Source organism: Ooceraea biroi, chromosome 10, assembly GCF_003672135.1.
Source record: "Ooceraea biroi isolate clonal line C1 chromosome 10, Obir_v5.4, whole genome shotgun sequence".
Lineage (NCBI taxonomy): Eukaryota > Metazoa > Arthropoda > Insecta > Hymenoptera > Formicidae > Ooceraea > Ooceraea biroi.
In genome coordinates, this window is record NC_039515.1 from 3,128,572 (window position 1) to 3,152,262 (window position 23,691).

General features: G+C 35.8%; 2 protein-coding genes across 2 annotated transcripts; both read right to left on the reverse strand.

The window, feature by feature from the left end:
- Window positions 1-84: 84 nt before the first annotated feature.
- On the reverse strand, window positions 85-4,515 carry LOC105278344 (cytochrome P450 4g15). The gene is made up of 9 exons (XM_011337372.2): window positions 4,407-4,515; window positions 4,129-4,329; window positions 3,742-3,955; window positions 3,334-3,630; window positions 2,799-3,237; window positions 2,512-2,580; window positions 1,660-1,828; window positions 1,173-1,347; window positions 85-1,007 (listed from the first exon to the last, which is right to left on the reverse strand). Exons 2-9 carry the CDS (start codon window positions 4,274-4,276, stop codon window positions 812-814), a joined length of 1,707 nt encoding a protein of 568 aa, XP_011335674.1. The 5' UTR covers window positions 4,277-4,329; window positions 4,407-4,515; the 3' UTR covers window positions 85-811.
- Window positions 4,516-5,172: 657 nt separating this feature from the next.
- Window positions 5,173-16,353, reverse strand: LOC105278342 (achaete-scute complex protein T4). The gene is made up of 4 exons (XM_011337368.3): window positions 15,375-16,353; window positions 13,515-14,274; window positions 12,863-13,262; window positions 5,173-8,203 (listed from the first exon to the last, which is right to left on the reverse strand). The coding sequence occupies exons 2-3, from the start codon at window positions 14,153-14,155 to the stop codon at window positions 12,869-12,871; spliced, it is 1,035 nt and encodes a 344-aa protein (XP_011335670.1). The 5' UTR covers window positions 14,156-14,274; window positions 15,375-16,353; the 3' UTR covers window positions 5,173-8,203; window positions 12,863-12,868.
- Window positions 16,354-23,691: the final 7,338 nt, after the last annotated feature.

A 23,691-nucleotide genomic window follows, 5' to 3' on the forward strand; every position in this document is an offset into this window, starting at 1 on the left:
AATTTTAATATATATGCTATACATTATATTTTTATAGGATATTTTATAGGATATGTTACTAATACTATAAATAAAATGAGTAAGTGCCTCATTATCAATACCTCTTTATTAGTACTGTAAATAAGATAAATAGTCCAGTTGGCAAATGTTAAGATTTGGAACGGTCTCACCAAAAAGTTTTAATCGTTGTTTATTACAAAAGAAACTCGCTCGTTGTTTATTACAAAATTATGACCAATTAAAATCGGAGCGCGCGGAAATCGCCACTAATCTTACCATTTACCATCCAGTTTCTTCAAGATCAGTTTTTAACACAAAAAAGGCCGTATATTTCTTGCCTACAAGTAAATTTAAGTATTGAGTAGACTGGAAAGTACGTGCCAATTTTATTAACAAAATTCATTAAGAATTATATTACAAATTAACACAAAGTTTTGCATTTAAATTTTGCAAAAAACAAATAGGGGCACGGACTTTCCAGTCAACTCAATACATATGTACAATACAAGATATATGCACTTACATACCATCCTCTTTTATAACTTAAATTTAATGTAGAAAAATTGTAAACGTTACAAGAAATAAAAATGATAATGAATTATCTTCAGACATTTAAACAAACATGTACAAGAATCTGATATCATAGTATAATAATATAATATAAAGAAACGCGTACAGCACAAAAGTAACGTTGCTGCAATGTTGCCGCAAGTATTGTGCATTGTATAGGAAAACATCAAACGAAATATACTCAAAGATATATTCTTTTACATATGTGCGATTTTTATTTCCGTAGATAAAGGAACGTTTCTTATTGTCCTGGTGTAAAAGACATTGGTTTGCGTGGTTCAATTTTGATATTGAACCCGTCTTCTCTTTTTAGAATAATATCAGCTCGTAGTTCGAATTCATTGTCTGATTTGTCGGATATGATACGATAGTTTCTCAATATTGTTGACAACAGAACCTTCAATTTCAGCATGGCAAATTTCCGTCCCACGCATGACCTTAAAAAATAATTGATTATCAGCACATAAATAACATATCGTGATATCTGTGATAAAAACATTATTTGTGGAATGTCCACGATATGCTCATATTTCAAGAACAAATGTCTATTAAACGTAAGCATAACTTGGCTCTCATAGCTTCAAAGGAGCCATATTAAATACCTCGGTCCAGCACTGAACGGAATATAAGCATAGTAATGTCTGTTTTGCATTTTTTCTGGTAAAAAGTTGTCTGGATCAAATACATATGGGTTCCTATAATATTTCTCTAAATGGTGAGTTATGTATGGAGCAAGTAGTATTTCGGCATTCTTTGGAATGACGTAATTGCCTGTTACTGTTAAATAAACAAGATTAAAGACATTAAAAATCTTGTTATATTTATTTACTTATATAATTATTTTACTTGTTATAATTATTTACGAAAGATTAAAGTACGGACTTCTTTGATTTTAATACAGGCTAGAATTCGATGTCTAAGTCACTAAGTAATGTTTTCATTATTATAAAATTTTATGTGTGTATTTGTGCAACTTAAATTTATGCAATATAAAACACTGCATAGATTACAAAACGATTATATATGATGTATGTGCATGCATGCATGCGTCGATTGTATATTAATATCGATTTTAACGGGTGAGCTTACCTATTTTCACGTTTTCAGTAAGACGTCTAGCAATTATAGGTACTGGCGGGAAGTGTCTTAAGGCTTCCAAAATTACTCTTTCAAGATACTTCATTTCCAAAGTATCCTGGAAAGTACATTGCCTATCACTGTCGCCAAAAATTGAGTCTACTTCCTCATGCACGCGAGCCTGCACAATGAAAAATATTAAACTAAAAAATGCAAAATCAAATTGTAATTAGAATTGATGTACTGAATAATGTCAATTTCTATAAGACATACGACAGTGAATTAATATCGCAGATTGCAACGAGCGGTGCGTTTCATTAAATTATCATTGTAATTTTAACAAAAATAATGAATGTGGTATAAAAATTGATGATTTATTAAAATACAATTAATGATAAAAAATTGTTCATAAAATTATGTGCCATACTATCAAAATAAATGGTAAGTATAAAATAGATCCTAAACTACATGGCAAAAGTTGCAGAAATATATATATATATATATATCAGGTATATCAAAATTTTAATATAAATTGTTATGTTAAAAACAAATTGAACAAGTGTATTATAGTATCATATTTATTTTTAATGATATAACGATTTAATTTATGTAAAACTATTTAATTCTTGCTATTATAGCTATTCTGGGATACAATTTTACGGAAACCATGAAAACGAAAATTCTTTAAACGATTATCTGAAAGTTTCCAATAAATATATCCTAAGAAAATGGCAGTTTATGGCGTGAAGAAACCTGAAAATCGATGAGATTTAATCTTTTTCCTCGCTTTAAAATAACTGCTATATATATATTTTTACATATACAAATTATTCTGTACAGGTCAAGTAGTTGTTAAAAATTTACCTGAATATCCGGACGACTTCCTAAGACACAAAGTGTGAAACTCGAACCAGCTGCAGTGGTATCATGACCCTGTAAAAAATTGACTTTGTCAATGAATTTTGTCACTCAAGATAAATATCATGCAAGTTTAACTTAGCATGATAATGCATAATGCATACTCATGTGACGGGATTTTTAACAGCAAGTACAGAGCTAAATTAAAATTGATCGCGTGTGTGTCTAACTTCATTTCATCATAAGATTGAGTTCATTGTTGCAAGATTGAGATTGGAACACTATCATTATACCTCAAACATGATAGTGTTTACTTCGTCCCAAACCTCCTGGTCGGTCATTTGTCCAGTCATCTTTTTTAATATTAACATTGTCTCCAGAAAAGCGTGTCGCTTCTTATCACCTGTATCATTCTCATCGATATCATCGAGGTCATCTCTTACGTAATGGAATTTCATGTGATTATCGCCATTGTTCCCAGTATTCTTCGTATCTTTAACTGCGTCTGTACTTTTCGTCAACTTGTCACTTTGCGTTTCTTTTTGCTCGTTTTGCTGAGCATTTCTGAGCTGCTCGTCAACGGCTTTCGATTTCTTTTCAATCACACGATTCGTTACTGTATGGATAGTCTTGAGTAGTTTTTTTTGTAGTTTAGATAGTTTAAAGAAGCTGAAGGTCTTGTCAAAAAATAACAATATGTCAAAATGCCTACGATGTGTGATGTCGCTCATCCTGTGTAACATAATTCGAACAATGATGATTGATTTTTGCATAACAAACGTAATTCAGTGAAATATAATAGATGTATTTTAAGAAAAAGAATCATACTCCATCACGGCCTTGGCAAACTCGTGTCCAGTGCTTTGTCCTGGTTCTAATGGGACTCCCATCGCCGTTTCCGTCAAGATATCGACCGTCGTAGCTGATAGATAATCATGGCAATCAAACTCTTTTCCTACTTCTTTAGTAAGCCGTTTTACGAGACTTATGCTATTCTCATAAAACAGAGGAACAAATGACTTTAGGATGCTTATGTGAAATGTGGGCGCTATTATCTTCCTATGTCTGCGCCATTTCTCGCCTTCATTTATTAGCAGACCATCTCCGAGCCATGGTTTGAAAAATCTACACAATAGGGGAATTTCGAACAAGACTTTAATATTTCACAATAAAATTTGTAAAATACAATGATATAAGAATAAATTTATATGAAAGCTCGGTATTTTAATTTTTTACCGATATGATTCGGCTTTGTTAATGTGCACAGAGCTACTCAGGATTATTTCCAAGTCTTGTGGATCTGCCAAAGCGACACATTTCCTGTGTCCTAAGTACATTCCTATTACCGGTCCGTATTGATTCACCAATTCCATACACCTTAGAAATATAAGTCTTGAGGATATTCCTAAAGTTAGTAACGAATGGCCTATAATAGGCAAGGATGGTGGCCCTAAAGAAGAAAATTTATTGATTGAAAATTTATTACGGATAAAATAAGATATGATTTGTTTAAATCAAATTGAATTGAAACTTCGTTAAAATCACAGTGTAAGAAAATAGTAACATTTATGAAAGGAATAATATTTAATAAATCAGGAAACAGTAAATAGTTTTTTGGTAAACCTGGTAGCTTTTTAATAAGGCGATGTCCTTCAGAATGTATTTCGATGTAATAATACAATGCAGCTAATACAGCAATGAATCCAAGCAACACAGAATAAATCGAGGTTGTTAAATATGATGTTTCCTCCATTACCACAGCCACATCCATCGTTGAGAGCGAAAGATTGGGAACAGTCACAATCCTCAAATCTCTCGTACTCGCTAATAGAATGATCACGTTAAACCGTATATATCAGTTATTTCTCGTATAGCTACACTTTGAATAGAAATATACACACTTCTCGTATTGTCCTCGGCGAAAAAATGCGTTAATGATTATCGCGTTCTTACTATTTTAGAGACGACGAATAGCAGCGTTCTAAACCACTCATAGTAGTGGCCGATAATTTATAAAGCAGAAATCTTGCATTTTTTCTATTGTTTCCTCCTTTCAACTAGCCTTGTTCACTTTATTTGCATGTTGCTTATCGCAAATCAGATATAGCACCTATTTGAGTGCAAATTGATTCAATATGCATCCATTATTATGATATTATTTTTTATGCGGCGCGATGAACATGCAGAAACATTGAATAAATATTTCCGTACAAGATTTTAATATAGCAAATATATTGCAATATTATTGTATTATTATAAAAGTACAGCAACATTAAAACTTTCCTTTAAAATAATTGTAGTTTAACGTGACAAATAAAATTAAATTAAATATTCCGTACATAATACATTTATACTGCGATACAACATTTGTAACTATTGTAATCTTGATTGATGTTTAGGTATCAGCATTTTCGTTTTCAAATGATCTTAAGAATTTTTATTATTTTTTTATTAACGAATGATATGCGAGATTTAACCCTCGCAATATGGATAATCGTGCAGCAACGCGACAGATGAATGCCGGCTTATATTGACCCAGAGCGAAAACTTACACATACACATTTTAAAAGGTTTTTTATTGATTTTTTCCATTATTATGTTCTCGAAGTAATATGCTAGATAAAAAGTACATGATAATGATAGGAGATAATTAAATATATTAAATGTACGTATATGCATGTATAATATTTATTATACACTGAAATATGTTAGATACATATTACATGTCACACAGCCCAAAATAATCTGTTGATCGAGAATCAAGACATTTTATCGCGCAATATCTGGTTTGTTTTGAATAAAGATGGCTTTGATTATTAGCATAACAAGGAGTCATCGTTATACGTAGATCTTATATGAATATTTATCATCTCACAATAAGTGTCATCTCACCTTTAATAAGCATAAGTGTCACCTTTAAAGTAAAAGGTATTGTGGAGTATTAAAATTACAAATGGATGTGCGTAATTAGCGAAATGTATTTTAAATATTCCTTATAAAGATATATAAAGTACAAGAACATAAAATATTTGTTCTAGGCTTAATCAAGGCACTATTATTTACAGAAATGCGTAGATATTGTACTATTAGTGTTAGAATATTGTTTAGATCTATCATTTACAATGAGTAAATTAATTCTAAAACAACACTTGACGTATTACAGTAATACTTTAATTCTGCACAAGAAGCATATAACAATTTCAGTTTTTAAGTTGCGTTTTACTGTACATGATAGTTTTTCTATGTTCGCAGAATTAAAGAAGATACTATCCATTTTTTTATAAATGTTAATAATTAGTAATGACGGTTGGGAAAGGGGAGGGGACTTGATCGCACTAGATTTGTTTCAGAATTAAGGCACATGAACGTACGTATTAATATAAATATACTGTAAAATGCTTTCCTAAAATTGTATAAAATCATTAACAAATATTTGACTTTGTCATTTGATTGCCGCAATATTATGTCTATTTAAGTAATTACTTTTATTATTAAATAAGTCGTAGTACCGTAAATAGGTAGTACATTTTCGTGTTTAAAAATGTAATAGCAATTTACATTATTTGTGTTGTTAAATATTTCATCAAAAATTTCTAATACAAAATATAATCGTAAATATTAATACGATTTGTATTTCTTCGGTCGATTAAGGCACTTTCATTTACAACTGTTTTGATTGTATCTCGCAGCATTAAATATATGCACACATTTCTATAAAGGGTGTATAAGAAAGTAGGATCAAATATGAATCACATATGAATAAAAGGAAATTATCATTCCGATAGATAGACTTATATGTATCATCTACAATAAAAATAATGCATATATATTTTTTCTCTGCATTAGTCTTGGCATAATAGAAAGATAAATATTGTATTTATTAAATTAATATTAAATTAATATTGAGAAAAAAAGTTCATTATATAATATTATTTACATAATTTTCTTTTTATGTTATCTCTTTGGCGATTGATCTTACTTTTTGATACACCCCTATGTATATATATGTATATAGTCGTTTCGTTTTAACAGATTCATCGCCACGCATGTTTTAATTGACTTTTTGCTCATATCATCTGCATTATTACAATTTACCATCCATACAATCCTTTTCCATAATTTTAATAAATAAAGATTATGTGTAGCTTACACATACACAGTGTCCGTTATGCTTTTCTGTTGCTATTAAATAATTATCATCTTGCAAATATAAGTAATTACATGTTATAATATAATCTTTTTTAATAAAAATAATTTAAATTTCATTACAGCCAATCTTTGTCAATTTTTCTATGTCATATTTTGTCTTTTAAGCAGTATATTTTTAAATATACTGCTTTATTTTATTGCATTCGATCATTGATAACCATGGCGGTGAATGTGTTAATATTACCTTGGATATACATAACATATTAAATTAAACACACCGCATAATAAATATGTTACAAACATATCTTTTTAAAGATCTTTTTAAATATAAGAGCTTCACGTTTTAATTATTGAACCTTAGACGCTATAAAAATTGAATAAAATATTATGTCAACGATAGATGATATTTGTACAACAAGAATTCCATTTTGTATTATATAAAAAATTATAAATATTCATCGTAACTACCATAATTTTATAGTCTCGTGTGTGACAAACAGTTTTATATAAATATAATTAATCCCGTGATATTATTATTAACTTAATTACTCGATTTGATATAGATATTAATAAATACTTTTCGGAAGCGCGACTCGTCATTGCTAAAGAGAAATTATTAAATTATCCCTTTCAGTTGTCTTTAAAATAACTGATTGGTACAATGTGATACAGAGATTGTCTATAAATATTGTTATTAATTCCAATTTGTATAATTAAGCTATTTACGGGTACATGATATATAATCTAAAATGGAATTTTATAAAGTATAATACAAATAATTAATATTTTTTCTAAGGATAATACGATGTGATGTCAAGATTCAATATTTTTTAAATAAATATATTATCCTTATTAAGTAAGGATATAACATTTATGAGCTTCACTTCATTGATAATCTGAAAGACAAAACAATAAGTCGGTTTGCTCGGCGTCCAAATAGCAGTGATGGTAAGTACAATTCTTAAGATTGATTATTGCTTGATTAATTATTATATGCATATATGTACATAGTTTCTCAGATCTCACGTAACACCTGCTAAAAGCATAATTGTGAGATTCTTTGGAGAGAAAATTCCTGACACCAAAATCTCGAAACTATGATAGTTTTTAAGTGGGAAATGTTTAGAGACAGTAAATCACATATAATGAAAGTCTTTCCAAAACTTTAATTATTAATATCAATTTTAACTGTTTTCCATATCAAGAATGTCATTTGTTCTATGACACCTTCGCTACTATGCGTTATATCGTGTCAGTGTGCGAAGTGTAAATAATGTAATTGTTCAAAATTCCGATTTGAAAATTATTATAGTTTCAATACGTTTGGTATTAGGAATTTTATCTCTAATGATCTCAGAAATATGCTATTAACAGATAATGCGTTAGATCTAGGACACCCTGTAGATACACATTTTCGTCATTATATTTTCGAAAGTAAGTCTTCATTTTTAAATTCTTGGTGAGATCATTTGAAATTCCATCGAAGCCTTATAGTATACATTGGACTACGAATTGTTGTGGGTAGACCTTCTCTAACTGGAATCTGTAACTGAAAGAAATCACAAAGAAATATTAGCATTTTGCAGTATCTTTAGTTTTACCTATATTAAATTGTTTTTATCATTTTTATCATAAACGTTTCCGCATTTTTCACTAAATTAAAATGATTATTTTTATATGTATTGCAGAATCCTGCAGATCGCAAAAGCTGTAAATACTCATCGAAGATTTATATCGAGAAAAGACAGTTTCTGTCACAATTTCAATGATCCTGTAAGAAAGTAAGGGGAAGGAGAAGAATCCCGTACATCCTCTGAATCCTTTGTCCCCTCTCACTATTGTGCATCGTATCGTACATTCTCCGCTTTTACCTGAATCGGGAAAGAATAAATTCGCAAAAGGAAGAATGAATCGCGCGGATGTCCTGTAAATTTCGGATACATCGTGGGAAAAACGTATGTTCAAATAATATGGCAAATCTTCATCCTTCTGGCAGGAAATTTCCGGAAAAAGAGAAGCAAAATAATTTTGTCGTATGTACATCGTCGTACATACATACATACGTGTAAATGTGAAAAATTTTTACTTTTGATTACCTACATATGGCGAATTAAGAAATTTAATGACTTAGAAGGTAAAATTTATAATATTGCATTATAACATATATTTGTCCCGACTTTTTAGTGTTTTTAATAACGGCTTTATGTTACAACCCAATACTTATTATAACAGTATTTTATAGCAATATCGTATATTCGTTTTAAAGTCTCAGCGGTCCCTTAAAAAATTCCGTAAAAAATATCACTTTTTCTTTTCCTAATCGCAAAGATGGCAATTAAAAAAGAAAATTTAAAGAGAGCGGTGTGTGGTATGTGTAGTGGCGATAGATAAATTAGATGACCTGTCATGCGCGCGCCGCTTTCTCAAGATCTTAAGAACCGACATGAAGAGTCTTTGGCTAAGTGTTCGTTCTTTCCAAATCTGGAAACCCTTAAGTTTCTTTGCTGCACCTAACGCATATCAAATGAAGAGAAGAAATATGTACCTTAAACTTTGCTATTGGATATCTTCGATATTTCCCGAAAATATGTTTCATCATGCAAATATTTATTTAATATATAAATATCTTATTCGTCGTAGTGCTATTAAAAAATACAAATATCTATAAATTATATATATTTTCATAATTAAGCCGCAGAGATGAGACTACTTTGAAAAACAGAAAATTTAGTAGTACTGAAATTAACACTGAACGGCCGTTTTAAAATCGTCGCATTGCCATGCTGGTAATGTTTATTGATAAGATAACCAACATGCGGGTTCTACCAGCATAATTGTTCGTTCGATTCTTTGTTTCACGTGCTAAATGTCCGTAGAATAAGTCAAAAGCACAAAATGACTAATGATTATGATAGACACTTTTCTACAGTGCAGTTTGTGCTAACTCACTGCGATCAGTTATTTTATTTTAAGATGCTTTCAAGGATAAATATCAGAAAATAAATATCGACATTTTCTTTTTCAATGAATAGTAAAAAGAAAATAAAATTCTGTTAAATAAAAAATTATACCTTATCTGGAAAAATTTGCTTATTTTATTGCAAGATATGTTATCATACATAAGGATAAAAAATTTCCCCTCATCTTGTCTGCGAAATGTAATTCGAATAACGGAGGGGGAAGCTATTTTTGCCTCTTTCCTGTTTTAATAAAGTCAATTTATAAATTCCTTCCGACATTTGAAAAGGTTCAAGAAAGATTCTTACAATTACAAATACCTTACAAATACCTTACGAATACCTACGTGCCTGCGAGAGGGCTGTATTTTGCAGCACATTTAATTCTTATAATACATTTCAATTACTGAAGCAAGTCGTGATCATTATGTAACTCTTAATCCGCGGCTTTCCGGCTGCTCTGATATATATTCTTACCGAGAATGTCCCGTGTTCAATGCAAAGTTACTTCGATTAATAGTCTTCATTATCATGGATTATTCCACATTTAATTCGCGCAACGCATTTCCGTTATTGCTGTAATACGTTACCCAAAAAGGAAATTTAATTGGGTTTGCCCACAGCTCAGTTGGAAGAATGTCGAAGTCGGATTCAGGCTTCTCATGAATTAACACGGGGTTAAGGTCTGAGCCTGTGCTCTTCATGGTGTTGTCCTCGCGCGAGGGACGAGTTAAAAGCGAGAAAAAGGAACCGGCATAGCGGTCGCACGCACCAATATATGTGTGACCGGGAGCCAAGTAAGGAATTTATTAAATTAATTTGACGCGACGACGCATCTCGTAAACTCCGCAGATGACCTCACTTTATAATTGTCGAGAATTACTTGCTGGCCGCCTCATTTCAGGCTCTCGTGCGAGGCTCATTGCTCCTTTTGTTTCTGGCCGCGCCGACATGTTTCTATACGTAACAATCTACTGCAGAAACGAGAAACAACTTATTTCCTGAGAGACACTGTGCTGAGAAAATAGACAAAATTCGATAGTTTAACTATGAACGTACATACATGTATATGGATGTGTTTGAATAAATTCAATATTTTATAAATAATGTATCTTTATTTCAGAAAGAGAAGATTTTAAGAAACTTGGAGAACAACACACCATTTTTATATGTATTTATCTCATATGTTAGTTTATCTTGTTTAACTGTTTTACCGTTTTGTAAAACTATAAAAATTTTGTAAGATAAAATTGGAAAATAAAGATTTTATTAATATTAAAAAATTGGCTTTACTTATGGTAGATCATAATATCAATATCACGATATGCCAATATTTTATCAAATAAAATGTTTTAGTGACAGAATAATTATTGTAAAAGCAAAATTTTACGTGTCAAGAGGCTTTTTAAATCGTCATGCCGTGCACATGTTAGCGATAACAGCGGCAGCAATGCAACTTCCGCCGCCCTTTGGTCGATTTAACGTATATGCGGCCAGCGCTACATGTCGGCCTGTATACATGGCACGTGGACGCTACGCACGTTTCTAAGGAAACCGCGACTTCTATTTGTGGCGCGGTAACTGAGACCGCTCGCCAGCTGATTTTTTTTCTGTACTGCAACCGCGCAACGGAATCGAATGTATCGATTTTCGCTTACAACTTTATTTCACTTTTTAAGCTACTTTTATTGTTACTTTAGATATTTCTTCTGTTATTACTTTAAATTATTTTTATAATTGATATTTATTGCGAATAGTCTATATACAATTCATTATAAAATTTAGGACGGAAATTTAGCTATTTTATACGTATACTTTATCTAACACATTAGAAGGCTCGATGCTTTTTTTTATTTTCAGATGATGCATCTTCGAATCGAATAAACATTTGTTTATCATGTCACAAAATTAAGAAAAATACAATTAATTAGATTAAAATTTTTTTATTTTTCTTTCATTTTTATCATTTCTGAAGTTTATACTAACTTTTCTTGATTTTTCTTGATAAGCTCTTAAAGAGTCAGTTTTAGTTTTAAAGTATTAAAAGCAATACGTATGGCCTTTTTTGCTTTCACGTAGGCGTCGATTTCGAATCTAAAATTCTTTTAAGTGGATCTGGAAAAAATTGGTCCTAAGGCAAGCATATGTTAGATATTCCCTGGGGATTGATGAACAGCAATTGGAAACCAAGAAGATTGAGGAAGGTCTGGTTGCGAGATATTTCAAGGAGAATATCCAACATATGGCTAGACGTTCCGCCACTTCCGTTCGCGGTTGCACGCTTTTAAAATGACTGCATCACGATCCACCACCAGCCATGTGTCTCCCAAATTGCATACTATAGACCGTTAAGATTGCTCTGACCTTCGATGCATAAGGTTTTAACAGCAAAGACGCAACAGAAAAAACTGAACTTTCTCCAAAGAGAAATCTAGATTTCAATTTCAATATACAAATTATTATTATTATGATATAATAAATGATACAAAGTTTTGTCGAAGTATGTTTGCCATTATTGACAATGATATCATGACATATAATATTATATTAGTTACATATGAATATGTGATATATAATTGTTGAAGAGGGAAGACAATTCTTTTACAATAACGTATAATAAATTACGATGTGCTTTTCATCAGAAAGATACATCCGTTGCTCATAAAGCCTCTGAAACCCTCTGAAGGGGGTATTCTACGACAAAAAATGTAAAAGAGAGAGGATCGCGACACCCAAGTGTCACGTCGGCACGTACTTCGCAAAGTGGTCGATGCGTAAAGTTTATTTTCGAGCTCGACGCCGACGTAGCACGTGTTCGAGGCGAAGCGTTGCCGAACACGAGTTTCCACTTGACGATGCTTCCGCGACGCGGGTATCACGTGTGCATCCTGGACGCATCAAGAACACAACTCGCGAACACGTCCGACGAGACATCGTCACCCTCCTCATTGCTTATTTGTCATGTTTGCCGAACACTTTCTATTCTTTTCGCGATCATCGTTTAAATCTTTAGCATAAATTAAATAATTACTTTTTTATTCGTTTGCGATAGTTAAAACAAGGGAGGAATAGCCTATTATAATATTGTAATAAAATGCAATTAAAAATTTGTTAAAATCATGTTGCGTTAAATAATGTTAAGAATTTTTTTCTATTTTTCTATTTATAATTTGCTGGTTAATTTGAAGATTTGAAGAATCTCCAAATCCGCCAACTTGAATATTTGAAGTTCATGAAACGGAGGGACTCACCTAGAATTACACGTGCGTCAGCCGTTGTGTGTGCTGTTGGTGAACGAATCTGCCTTGTTCCTGTTCCCACCAGCTGACGACGTCCATGAATTCCCCCGTCTCGGTGATCTCCTGTTTGTAATAAAGAGCCCCGGAAAAAGTCTCTGGACTGGTAGCGTAGACAGTAGTCGCACCTTCTTCGCTGTCCCCGGTGCCGCTATAAGGTGACAAAATTTGTGGTTCCAGATTCTCTTCGTTTTGAGCATAGTACTCTGATGGCGGCGACGTCACGGAATTCGGTGAAAGTCTCGAGAAGTTCTGTCCACCGACCATGGTACGCGGCTCTAGATTTTCTTCGTCTCCCACTGACGATGCGTAATAATCATGCGGGGATGATATAGTTGTCCGATTAGGGGATAATCTAAGAAGAAGAAAAGAAAATTAATATAATTAAAAAAGGGTATGTTTAATTTCTGCATTATGTGATTTAATAGAAATAAAGTTAAATAAAGTTAAACTACAAAATCGTAGTTATGCAGGTGTGTTCTCGCGTATCTTGTAAAACAAGGCTAAAGTTTCAGATTTTAGACTGTTTAGTTTTATTTAATTAATTTTAGTTTAATATTTTTACTTGCATGCGTCTATCAGCCTCAGTTTAATATCCAGCGTTTACCTCGACAACGTGATTTTCGATTTCGCATTATTCCCTTCCTCTTCCTCGTCCAGTTGTTCCCCTTCCTCGTCTTCCGCAGCTAGTGCATCGTCCTCGAGAACAAGCCTCTCGCCGGAACCATTGTGGCTCGAGGAGATGACGCTGTTAGTTGGCGAAGGAGCGCATTGTGCGGCGATTACGGTCTTGGAATCGTATTCGACACCGTCAGCTTCCGCCAGGAGCCTCTGAAGACCTCTGATGTACTCGACCGCCATTCTGAGGGTCTCCACCTTCGACAGCTTCTTACCCCTATCTCCGTAACCCGCGGCGATGTGGCTCGGAATGTGCTGTCGTAACGTGGCAAATCCGTTATTTACCTGCTTCACGCGATTCCTCTCCCTGGCGTTCCTTCGAGCAACGGCAACTGGCGGCGGCTGACCATTTTTACCGTGCTTTTTTAATCTCGAGGGATCGTAAGGAGGTAACACCGTCGCAGAATTTGTTGCGTTACTGCTGTTGCTGCTGTTTTTCGGGACTATCAGCGGCTGATTGCCGATAATGTTGTTCTCGTTATCTTGCAACGTTCGCAGCAGCATCAATTGCTCCTGATCGTTGCCGTTTATCTGTACCCTGTTGCAAAACACCGTTACCCCCATCGCCATCGTGTCGTCGTTTTAACGAGTGTTTTCTTACTCTTACAGGTTGTTCGTCCAATTTATGGATCAGCGTGAATCTTGAAGGATGCGTAAATTATCATCGAAGTTACGCAATTTTGTCTTAGCTGGAAAAAAATATGTACCGAAAAATTCAATATTTCAAGCGGTTTTAAAAAACAATTAATCGCATACTATTAAAGATTAATAATAAGCATTTTATTTTAGTAAAATATCTTCCATGACGGAAATCTTGTTTTGTATTATATAATCCTTTGTCAAATAATTTTTACAACCGTATTAAAATAAACGGCTTATGTTAAGTGGTAATGCCAACCAATCGATAAATACTAATGTTTATTGAGGATATATTTAACTGGCAGAGTTATAGATAAAATACATCGTCTTGTCAGATACTAAAACGGTTATTGGTGCAGAGCATTGGAGGACGCGACGATTGAGTATCAATTTGTATCTAGGTCAAATCTGTCTCTCGTGACAAAGTAACATGGAGCTTTTTTATAAGAATTTAAAGCGGCTATTTATACACATAATTTTTTCTTTTTTAAATACTTATTTGCGAAAAAATAATGTATGTCTAGTATTTTATTTTGTATAGATTACTTTTACTTTTTTACAGCTACTAATTGACTAATCGTCCATTGTTAATCAAACTATTTGAAAATAGGAATGTGAGAACGTTTCGTTGCAGGTCTTTTGCAAGTGCCTATAACTTCTTCCTCCACTAAACCACGAAGCTGATGACCCAAACCGAGATCTAATTGTCTCGCTGCCGGTCGCCGCGGCTTAAGTAAAGCATGAGGTCAGCGTCTATTCTTCTCTGTGACGGTCGTCGACTCCTCAGAAACTATTATCCAGATCAGTCAAAACAAATCTTTACGCGAATTGTTGATACATTTCTAATAGAGCAATCCTTTTTTGCATTCTTTTTTCTGCCTAATGTCTTCGCGCGCCGAAAATTCGATCCGAGGATGAACAATTTATTTTCACTTGATCACCGAATCAAATTGCAAGCCATAATATCAATTCTCTTCATGAAACTTTGAATGAAAATGATAAAATAATCTAGTTTATCTTTTAGTTTAAACTACATCTTAAAATAACTTATTTATATAATTTTGCTGCTGTACTGAGGCATTATTAAGCAAGCGATAACAAATGTGGAATTTTTAATGTTTAATATATCCTCCTAGTGTTAGATGCTTACCGAATATCAAGATGACTTCTGCTGAAGATAGTGCAATGTAATCTTTTCCATGAAGATAAAGACGAAGATCTTTTGAGTTCGTGCAGGGTCCATTCGATTTTCAAATGTCTTTACGTATAGAATAACACTTCCGATGCAAGGCAAGAAATCTCACTAGATAAAGGCACTTAAGTTGCAACAATTCAATCGGTTTTACTCATCGATACTTTTTACGCGATACTATCAATTGGCACACATTCTCGTATTTTATCAGAACGTTGATCTACATGTTGCGCATGTAGCAAGCACTCATGATCCAGATTCCAACCGCGAACTTGTTCTGGACAACAATAACGTCACCAACAATAATAACGAAACTGTGTCATCCACTCGAAATCATTCATGTTGGAAACGTCATACGCGTGTAGACATTCGATCGATTAATATTAATTCAGCGGCCAGACGATTGATGACTGGGGGCTTACTTCTAAACTTTCTTAGCACATCGTTCAACAGTCACATAAAGGTTGTCAAAATCAATCTGTTTGGTGTTCTAAACTATCAAAGATGCACACCAAACACTATTAACATTTGCTGGTTTTCTGGAAGAAGACATTAGGAATATCTTAGACGTGTGAACAAAAGGATCATTCTGTGGGAACTCAAACTACACGCACTTGACTAATCCATTCGACCTATCTCCACTGTTCACTTTTCACTCGTAATCAACGATTCACATCATGCGATGTACATCCTGGTCCACATTAGGTCCACCAACTGGAGCACTCAGGAACGTGAATTCCTTCTGGGCTTTCGAGGAGTAGCATGCAAGTTCCTGAATCTAGTAGACAACTCGCGTATGTCGTTCGGAAGGGAGATCTCTTACGACTGTGTGTCACCAGCACTTCTGTTCACTTGATCGTGTCCGCATGATATGCACTACATGGCGTCCGCATCGAGAATGAGCGCGGACATCGGATAGATGGGTTGGGTTTCAGCATTTTGCCGCACTGTGCCGGGTTGGATCGCGGGGTTTGGGGTGCGAGAAGGGAGGAAGGGCGCCGTGGCGCGAGAGGGAGCGGAACAGGATGGAGAATCTACGAAAGGGAAGCAGAGAAGAGACAGAGAGAGAGAGGAGGATGGTGGGAGATTTTCAGCACGCGCCGCAGCCCCTCGTTTCTTTTCCCCCGGAACTGAAAAAGGGGGACCGTGCGCGCCATATGCCGGGGGAGAGAGAGCGTGTGCCAGTTGCGTCGACTACGTGTGTGGGTCTATGGCCCAGCAATAAGTGCGTGCATGCGTACGTGCGTGCGTGCGCGCGTACCTTGCCCTGCAATTACCGCTTGCTCGTGCCGGTGGCATCGGCCGCGGAAGACGAAAGACAAAGTGATCTTGGTAATCTAATGCGTAATTGAACGGCGGCCAATACGCAATTAGAGAGGTACATATTATTGTGTACTCTGGGCCTTATTGCTCTACGCTATTGCACGCGCATTACCCGTGGCAAACAATATTATTAAGTGTAAATATGTCTACATTGTTGATCTTAAACACGCCCGTTTTTATTGAATAATTTTTACTTGTAGCCGAAGTATCGCGTTTCGTTATTGAAAGTATTAAATTTTATTGAAAGTATTAAATTACTTATTTTAATAAATATTGATAAATGTGTGTTATAAACTTTAAGTTTAGAAATTATCATGGATTAGGAACAATTGTTAAAATTGTTAAAATTCCATATTTTTAAAAATATCTAACCATTATTTATATTTTTATGTTATGTAATCAATTATTTATGTAACGAAAGCTGCTTCCGCAGGGTGGATTACAATTTTTTCGGACACGGTACATGTGATGAAAGATTGTATAGATCCCCGCACTAGATATCCTAAATAAATTCGTTCCATGATTTGCATTTTTATCCTAGTTGAAAAGAACATTTAAATCTTTGTCGTTGTAGAATGAATCATAAAAAGGTACACATTCGCATGTATTGTGTACTGTACATAGCTATCTATAACAAAATTATATAAGATATTTTATTTCGTAAAATCATAATAAAATTAATAATAATAAAAAATAAAGACTTTAATGTTACTCATATTAATATTATCTTGTATATTTTTAATTACAAATAATATTTTGCGCAAATTACTTACTTTTTTCAATCAGTTTTATATTTTCCAAAAATTTAATGTAATATTTTAATTCTAGGTATATTCTTTTACTTCGGTAAAAGACAGGAAGAGCCGCACTCGATGCATCACGGAAGTTTCGTGTTTCGGGGCGGTACATTCGTGAGACTGACATACCAAATGCGAAATATGATTTTTATTCGGGAAAATAAGAAAACCGGTTTCAAATACGTTTACTAACGGATCTCTCGTTTTATATCCAAGTTTTGTAAGTTATTTAAGAATAAATAATTTTACTTTAAAATTTAACTTTTTTTCAACCATTATTTTAAAAAATACTAGTATCCAATATTTCTTTGATAATACAAGGAGAGAAAGCAGAGTTAAAAAATTAGAGCTTGCTCTACTTACTACACAAAATAGCGAACAGATTGAATATTGAGTCAGAGCGTAACTGTAGTTTATATGCGCATCCGTAAATTATAATTTAAGAAGCAACTGCGATAAAAAACCTTTTATACCGGGGGCTGTACTGATTATGCCAAAGGGATCAGTGGAGGGTTCAGGATTCGACCTAGATCTAGTCTGCATTTGTGCACCTAAACCTGAGATCCCAAACCGGGCGCGTACGGGACCGGTAACGAAGACCCGAATTTATAATACGCATTATATAAAGCGGAGCTTCGCAAACCCTTGCGCAGAATTTTAATTGTAGATCTAAACCGAATAATTATTTGCCATAGTATGATAGATATCTACAAGTCAGAATATTACATACTTACGTCTCATATACATACAATATATAAATTGATATTTTCTAAATAAAATCTCTGGATGGCGATTATTATTTCACGATTTTATGGAAAATAGACAGTTTCTGGTCTGTGTAAACAGCTGCGAGAAATCTGTTTGCGAGAATAACGCGGTACGACTTTCCCACATGTAAGGAAGATCCGCTCTCCCGTAGAGGATTAACGTAATTCGTGCGCGAATGGTCTTCACGTGACACCGGTTAGTCTTTAACAGCGGTTAAGCAAGACAGTGATTTATGAAAATTTGGTCGAGCAATATTTTATCCTCTCGCTTCCTCGTTAATTCTCATTGAAAACGGGAAGAGCTCAGTTCCTACACATGTAACGTTCATTAGCGTTGACGAAAGATTTTCTTCAGCTCTCAAGCAAACTGAAAGAATTAGCTATCAGGAATTTCACGTAATTTCTCTTTCTGTACAACGCTGATACAAGATCAGAGTTTATATGACGCAATACACAAACGCGTACAAAATCGCGTGAGAAGCACAAAGCGACTTATACGTGTACGCGTCGGGATATGGCAACAGCACCTAAGTATCGTGTCTTATTGCGCGTTAAACGTGCGTAATTTCGCGATTATCATTACGGGGGATAACGTATATCGAGCGCCTCCGCGCTATTTAAGCTTGACGGCGAGCAGGGTGGAGCCGAAATCGCGCGTGACTTCTTGTGGTCGAGAGACGGCGGAACTCGTAAAGTCGCCGGATATGTTGATCCGGTGGTCGCACGCAGAACGGAATCAAATCTTTTCAAAGGCAATCGCGCTCGCTGCGATGGGTGCAGGAGCGAGCCTCTTCTGTACACGCGCGCGCGCGGACTCCGGCTGCAAAATGATCTGATCCTGATTTACGTATTCAGATGGGGTGCGCGACCGGGGTGTACCTCCGCGATATCGGCCCCGTTCCGCCGTCATCCTTATATCATGGAGTTTCGGTATTATCGAGCGGCGCATCGATGCCGCTCGCGACTGTCCGACTGATAAGTTTACAGTGTCATCCGGGGGCATTATGCGTCGGAGAAGATCGCCAACAATGGGAGACCCGGTGGGGCCCCCTCGCCAGTCCCTCGATTCTCGCGCATAATCCCTGAGCGTTTCTCGTGGGACTCTGCCGAGGTGCGTGCGCGCGCCCGAGGTTTCACCCCCTCGGCGCCCCTGGGAGATTAAAGCCGCTCGCGAGGGTCGCTGCTCTATATATTTCGTTATAAATTCGGCCGCAGCTCTCGTTTTCCTCGAACTCGCGTCACTGCAGCGCTTAGCGCATCGGCGGTCTTATGCTTATGCTGCTCTACATATGGAGTAGGATGGTGCGAGCCTTGACACATGTTCCCTATTAATTTGTTGCGTTTGTTATTAAAGAGATGTCTGATATTTCATCTATCTATGTCGCTTATGGAAGAATATATTGGGTTGTTCGAGAAGTTCATACGAGTTTTTTGTTAAGTTAAAATGAAACACAATTTCTAAACACTACATAAAAATTTTATTTATCAAAGTATCAATATGTAGGTATCTTGCAGTACTTTAACGCATCTTTTAGGCATCTTTAGGATTCCGTCTTCATAGAACTTGGCTGGTTTAGAGGCCAAGAAATCATCCACGTGGTTTTTGAAACTCGTACGAACTTCTCGGACAACTCAATATTACATTTCTTCGTTCCGTTTTCCGTTGAACTTCTTCTAAATTCGTTATGACTGTAAATGTTGTTTATCTAAGTATTGATCGTGAAGTGCATGACTCGTCGTATATCCGTTCACTGTATGGAATTGCCACTGCCTGGCACGAACATGACTCGTTCTTCCGGTGCAGGCAAGGGGTGGCGCAAAAAGTCCCTCGATTTACGATTATCGGCCAAGTTACGGCGTGAGCGCAACTTCAACGTGAGATTCGTGCGGTACTGCGGTGCAATGCATCGTGGAGGCCCTGTACGATCGAAAAGCGCCGATAACGCGATGAGTGTTTCGAACTGGGTCTGTGTTAAGCGGCCGAGCAGTCGACGACGAGATCACACAGTCGCACAGGAGAACGTGAGCATGAAGAGGGATGGAGGGTGGTGACGGAGAAGTAGGGAGTAAAACGAGGCAGAAAGGGGGTGGATCAGTGCGGGCCCTTTGTCACGACGCGTGCCCCTGCACGTGTGCACGACCAATGCCTACGCACTTCTGTTACGCACCGTGCTTCGTTGCAGGGGCGGACTTAAAAGCCATAAATTTATATTCGACGGTGTCTCGGTGGGAAACGAGTGGAGAACAAACTTCCGTTTTATGCAGTCCGACAACCGTGATACAATTAAAAGTGACCACCACAAAGTGTCTAATTATATATAACATGTAACGAATTTGCAACATTCATCGTATGAATAAGTTTGAATATAAATTGAAAGAGATTTTAATTAAAATAGTAAATCGTGATGAAGAACAAAATAGAGAAACAAAATTTATGGAGAAGCCTTAAAAGAAATATTATAAAGATATATGCGACATTCTTTCTCATAGTACGCAAAACTTATAAATCGATTTTATTTATATGATTTGATTTCCCGACCCTGATCCGAAACGCACTTACACTCCGTTATACAACTCGTCCTACGCGTCCATGTAGGTGCGCTCTATTCAACTGCAAAAGGTAATTCTACTCCCTTTTTCTCTATCGGGCCACCCCACCATGGGCCAAGCTTTACAATGTGCAAAATTATACGATCAGCCTTCTCTCGAACCTACACCTCCCCCTTCCTCTTCCTCTGTACTCATAGTTGACTTTGCTTAAATTTTTTTAGTTGTAAACGATATTGCAACATTTTTGGGCAACAAGATACGGATTTTTCGTATCAAATTTTTCATAACGACACACACACAATCTTTTGTAATGATATTTTCTCTTTCCTTTCGAGAAAATATCATTACAATATCGCAATAAATAAAATAATAAAACGGTAAATCGATGTTATAATAGGAGTTTAATTGTATTAAATACGTAAATTGTAATTTTACTTAAAACAGAAAAATGTTTAATATCATGGATCTTGTGTGTGTGTGTGTATGTGTGTGTGTGTGCAATGGGCGTCAATGCGCTTAAAGTCTTACGAAAATATTCTTTTTTATTCGTGGCAAGCGCTCCATTTTTCTTCGTCAATGATAATGAATAATAATGATACAACGAAAATAACGGAAAACTCCATTTTTTTTCATTGAAGATTGAGATAATCCAAAACGTTTTGATAGTGCGAGATTCGAAGGCGCAAAAAGTCCAAGCCATTTCCTGCTCCAGGATTCGACGACTTGTAAAAAAAAGGGCGCGGAAAAGAGCCCGAAAAGAAATCGCTTCTCTTTTTTTCTTTCGTTTTCTTCCCTTTTTTACGCTGCATGCAGTCCGTTCAACTCGCGCGCAGACTAATCCGTAGCACCGATGGATCTCACGCTCCTTTTTTTGCCGACCCTCGGCAGAAATGCCACCGCGACGCTTGCGCGTCGTATCGTCGAGGATCTATAACGCGACCGCTCGCGACAAAAAGCCAACTGTCGAGTTCTTTAAGGATATGCGACAATGATGATAATCAAAAGACAAGAGAGTCGCCGTTTTCTCTTGCAAGAAACTATATGTATTATTCGCGCCGCATTATTTTCTTTCATTGATATCGCATCATAAGTGCCTTCAGGGCATCTATCACGTAACTTTTCCCCTAGGATGGAAAATGAAAAATGAAAATTTCTTGCATCTCAGCAGCAAATTTCATAACGTAAAAGTTCGGAAAAATTTTAATTTTTCATTTTCCATCCTAGGGGATAAGTTACGTGATAGATGCCCAGGACCTAGAATTGTCTTAACATGTGCGTTAATATTTTCATAATATTTTCAATATTGAATTGTGGCCATGCGGGAAATAAATGTTCAATAATGAATACTGATATGTTTGAATAATATATCGATATAAGCGCGTTTAACGTCAGTGTATCTTTAATATAAAATTTTTAATATAAAATTTTCTATGGAAACACACCTAAACTATTTTTCTTTCCTGGCGAACAATTCCATTCGCAATGAAACCGAAACAGAATCTATTTACGACTGCTGAACAGCACTCCGTCTGAACTAGTCATGATAATTATAATTATTTCCCATGCACGTAATGACGCACGTAATGATGCAAGGTGAGGCAAAGCTTGCGCCGATCATCATCCAGGGATGATGCACGTGTGTGCATAGTTACAACTTACAACCTCCGACCTACAGGCATATACGCAGTGCAAGAAGGAAGCTTCTGTGTGGCTCGAAGTCGCGTGGCCGAAGCGTGGCTGCGATCCTCCGTCCTCGTCCATCCCAGCTGGTCGGACAGAACCGGATGACGGAGGAAGACGGTAGATACACCCGGGCGATGGTGCAAACGGGACGACGACGAGGACGACGGCGGCGGCGGCGACGGCGAGTGCGCCCTTCGTTCGTTCGTGTGCCCGGAACGAGTGACGTGGGACCAGCTGCACTTTGGGGTGCCTGCTTCGTCTGCTGCGTGCTCGCGCGCGAACGGGATCTCGTTCGTTCGGTCGGTCGGTCGGTCGGTTCGCGGCATCACAATGCAACGATCGCCGACGACGTGTCGTGTTCTGCTCTTCGGGCTTTTTTAAAGGGAACGGAACGGTCCTCGGGAGGCCGCGCTCATCGGCCATTCACGCCGAGATCGAGACACGCGCTCTTTAATGCCATCCTGAACGCGAATTTGCTGGTTGGCTGCTAGTAATTGCAGTTAATGTGAAAGATGATGGATTCATTTAGTCCGGTGTGCTATATGTAGGATATACTATATACTACTATAGAATATCTCATGCGCAATAGCTTAGATTTTTATTTCAGAGACGGATTCTCCTTGGGAAGTCTTCCTGTTGCTTTAAACTTGCGTTAAACTTCTTTCTCTTTTATGTTAGACTGCGAAATTGTTTCAAGAGATTATTGAATATTTCAAAGTATTCTGGAATAGATAATTATGGAAGATGAAAGGATCAACATTACATAGCAGATAAGAGAATTTGTGAAATCGATATTTTGCGGAGCGCAGATTTATAGAAGATTGATTGATTGAAGAGTGATTCTGATATTTTTTACACGGGCAACTCCGATATTGTTAATGAAATGAATTTAGGTTGTGACTTGCAGATCTTGCGATGCAGGTGAAAGTAACCGACTTTGCACCTGAATTCACCGCGAAATTGAGCAATATGAAATTACGATCATACCGCCGACAGCGAAGCGATATTTGTTACAAGTCAAAATATAGTCAAAATGATTGATTAACAATATCTGCGCAATATTCACACATCGTTTACGTATTCTCGGAGAAATTTATCAATTTATTTCCAATTTTCTCACTTTTAAAATGTGAAATACATAAAATTAGTAACTAT

What these genes read in the sequence shown, in the direction of transcription:
- LOC105278342 (XM_011337368.3), bottom strand. Translation starts at nt 14,155, where the DNA reads ATGGCGATGGGGGTAACGGTGTTTTGCAACAGGGTACAGATAAACGGC. An exon ending in TCGAAAATCACGTTGTCGAG is followed by an intron (nt 13,263 to 13,514) that starts GTAAACGCTGGA and finishes TCTTCTTCTTAG; the next exon opens with ATTATCCCCTAATCGGACAA.
- LOC105278344 (XM_011337372.2), bottom strand. Translation starts at nt 4,276, where the DNA reads ATGGATGTGGCTGTGGTAATGGAGGAAACATCATATTTAACAACCTCG. An exon ending in CCTTATTAAAAAGCTACCAG is followed by an intron (nt 3,956 to 4,128) that starts GTTTACCAAAAA and finishes TTTCTTCTTTAG; the next exon opens with GGCCACCATCCTTGCCTATT. An exon ending in CCGTTCAGTGCTGGACCGAG is followed by an intron (nt 1,008 to 1,172) that starts GTATTTAATATG and finishes TTATTTTTTAAG; the next exon opens with GTCATGCGTGGGACGGAAAT.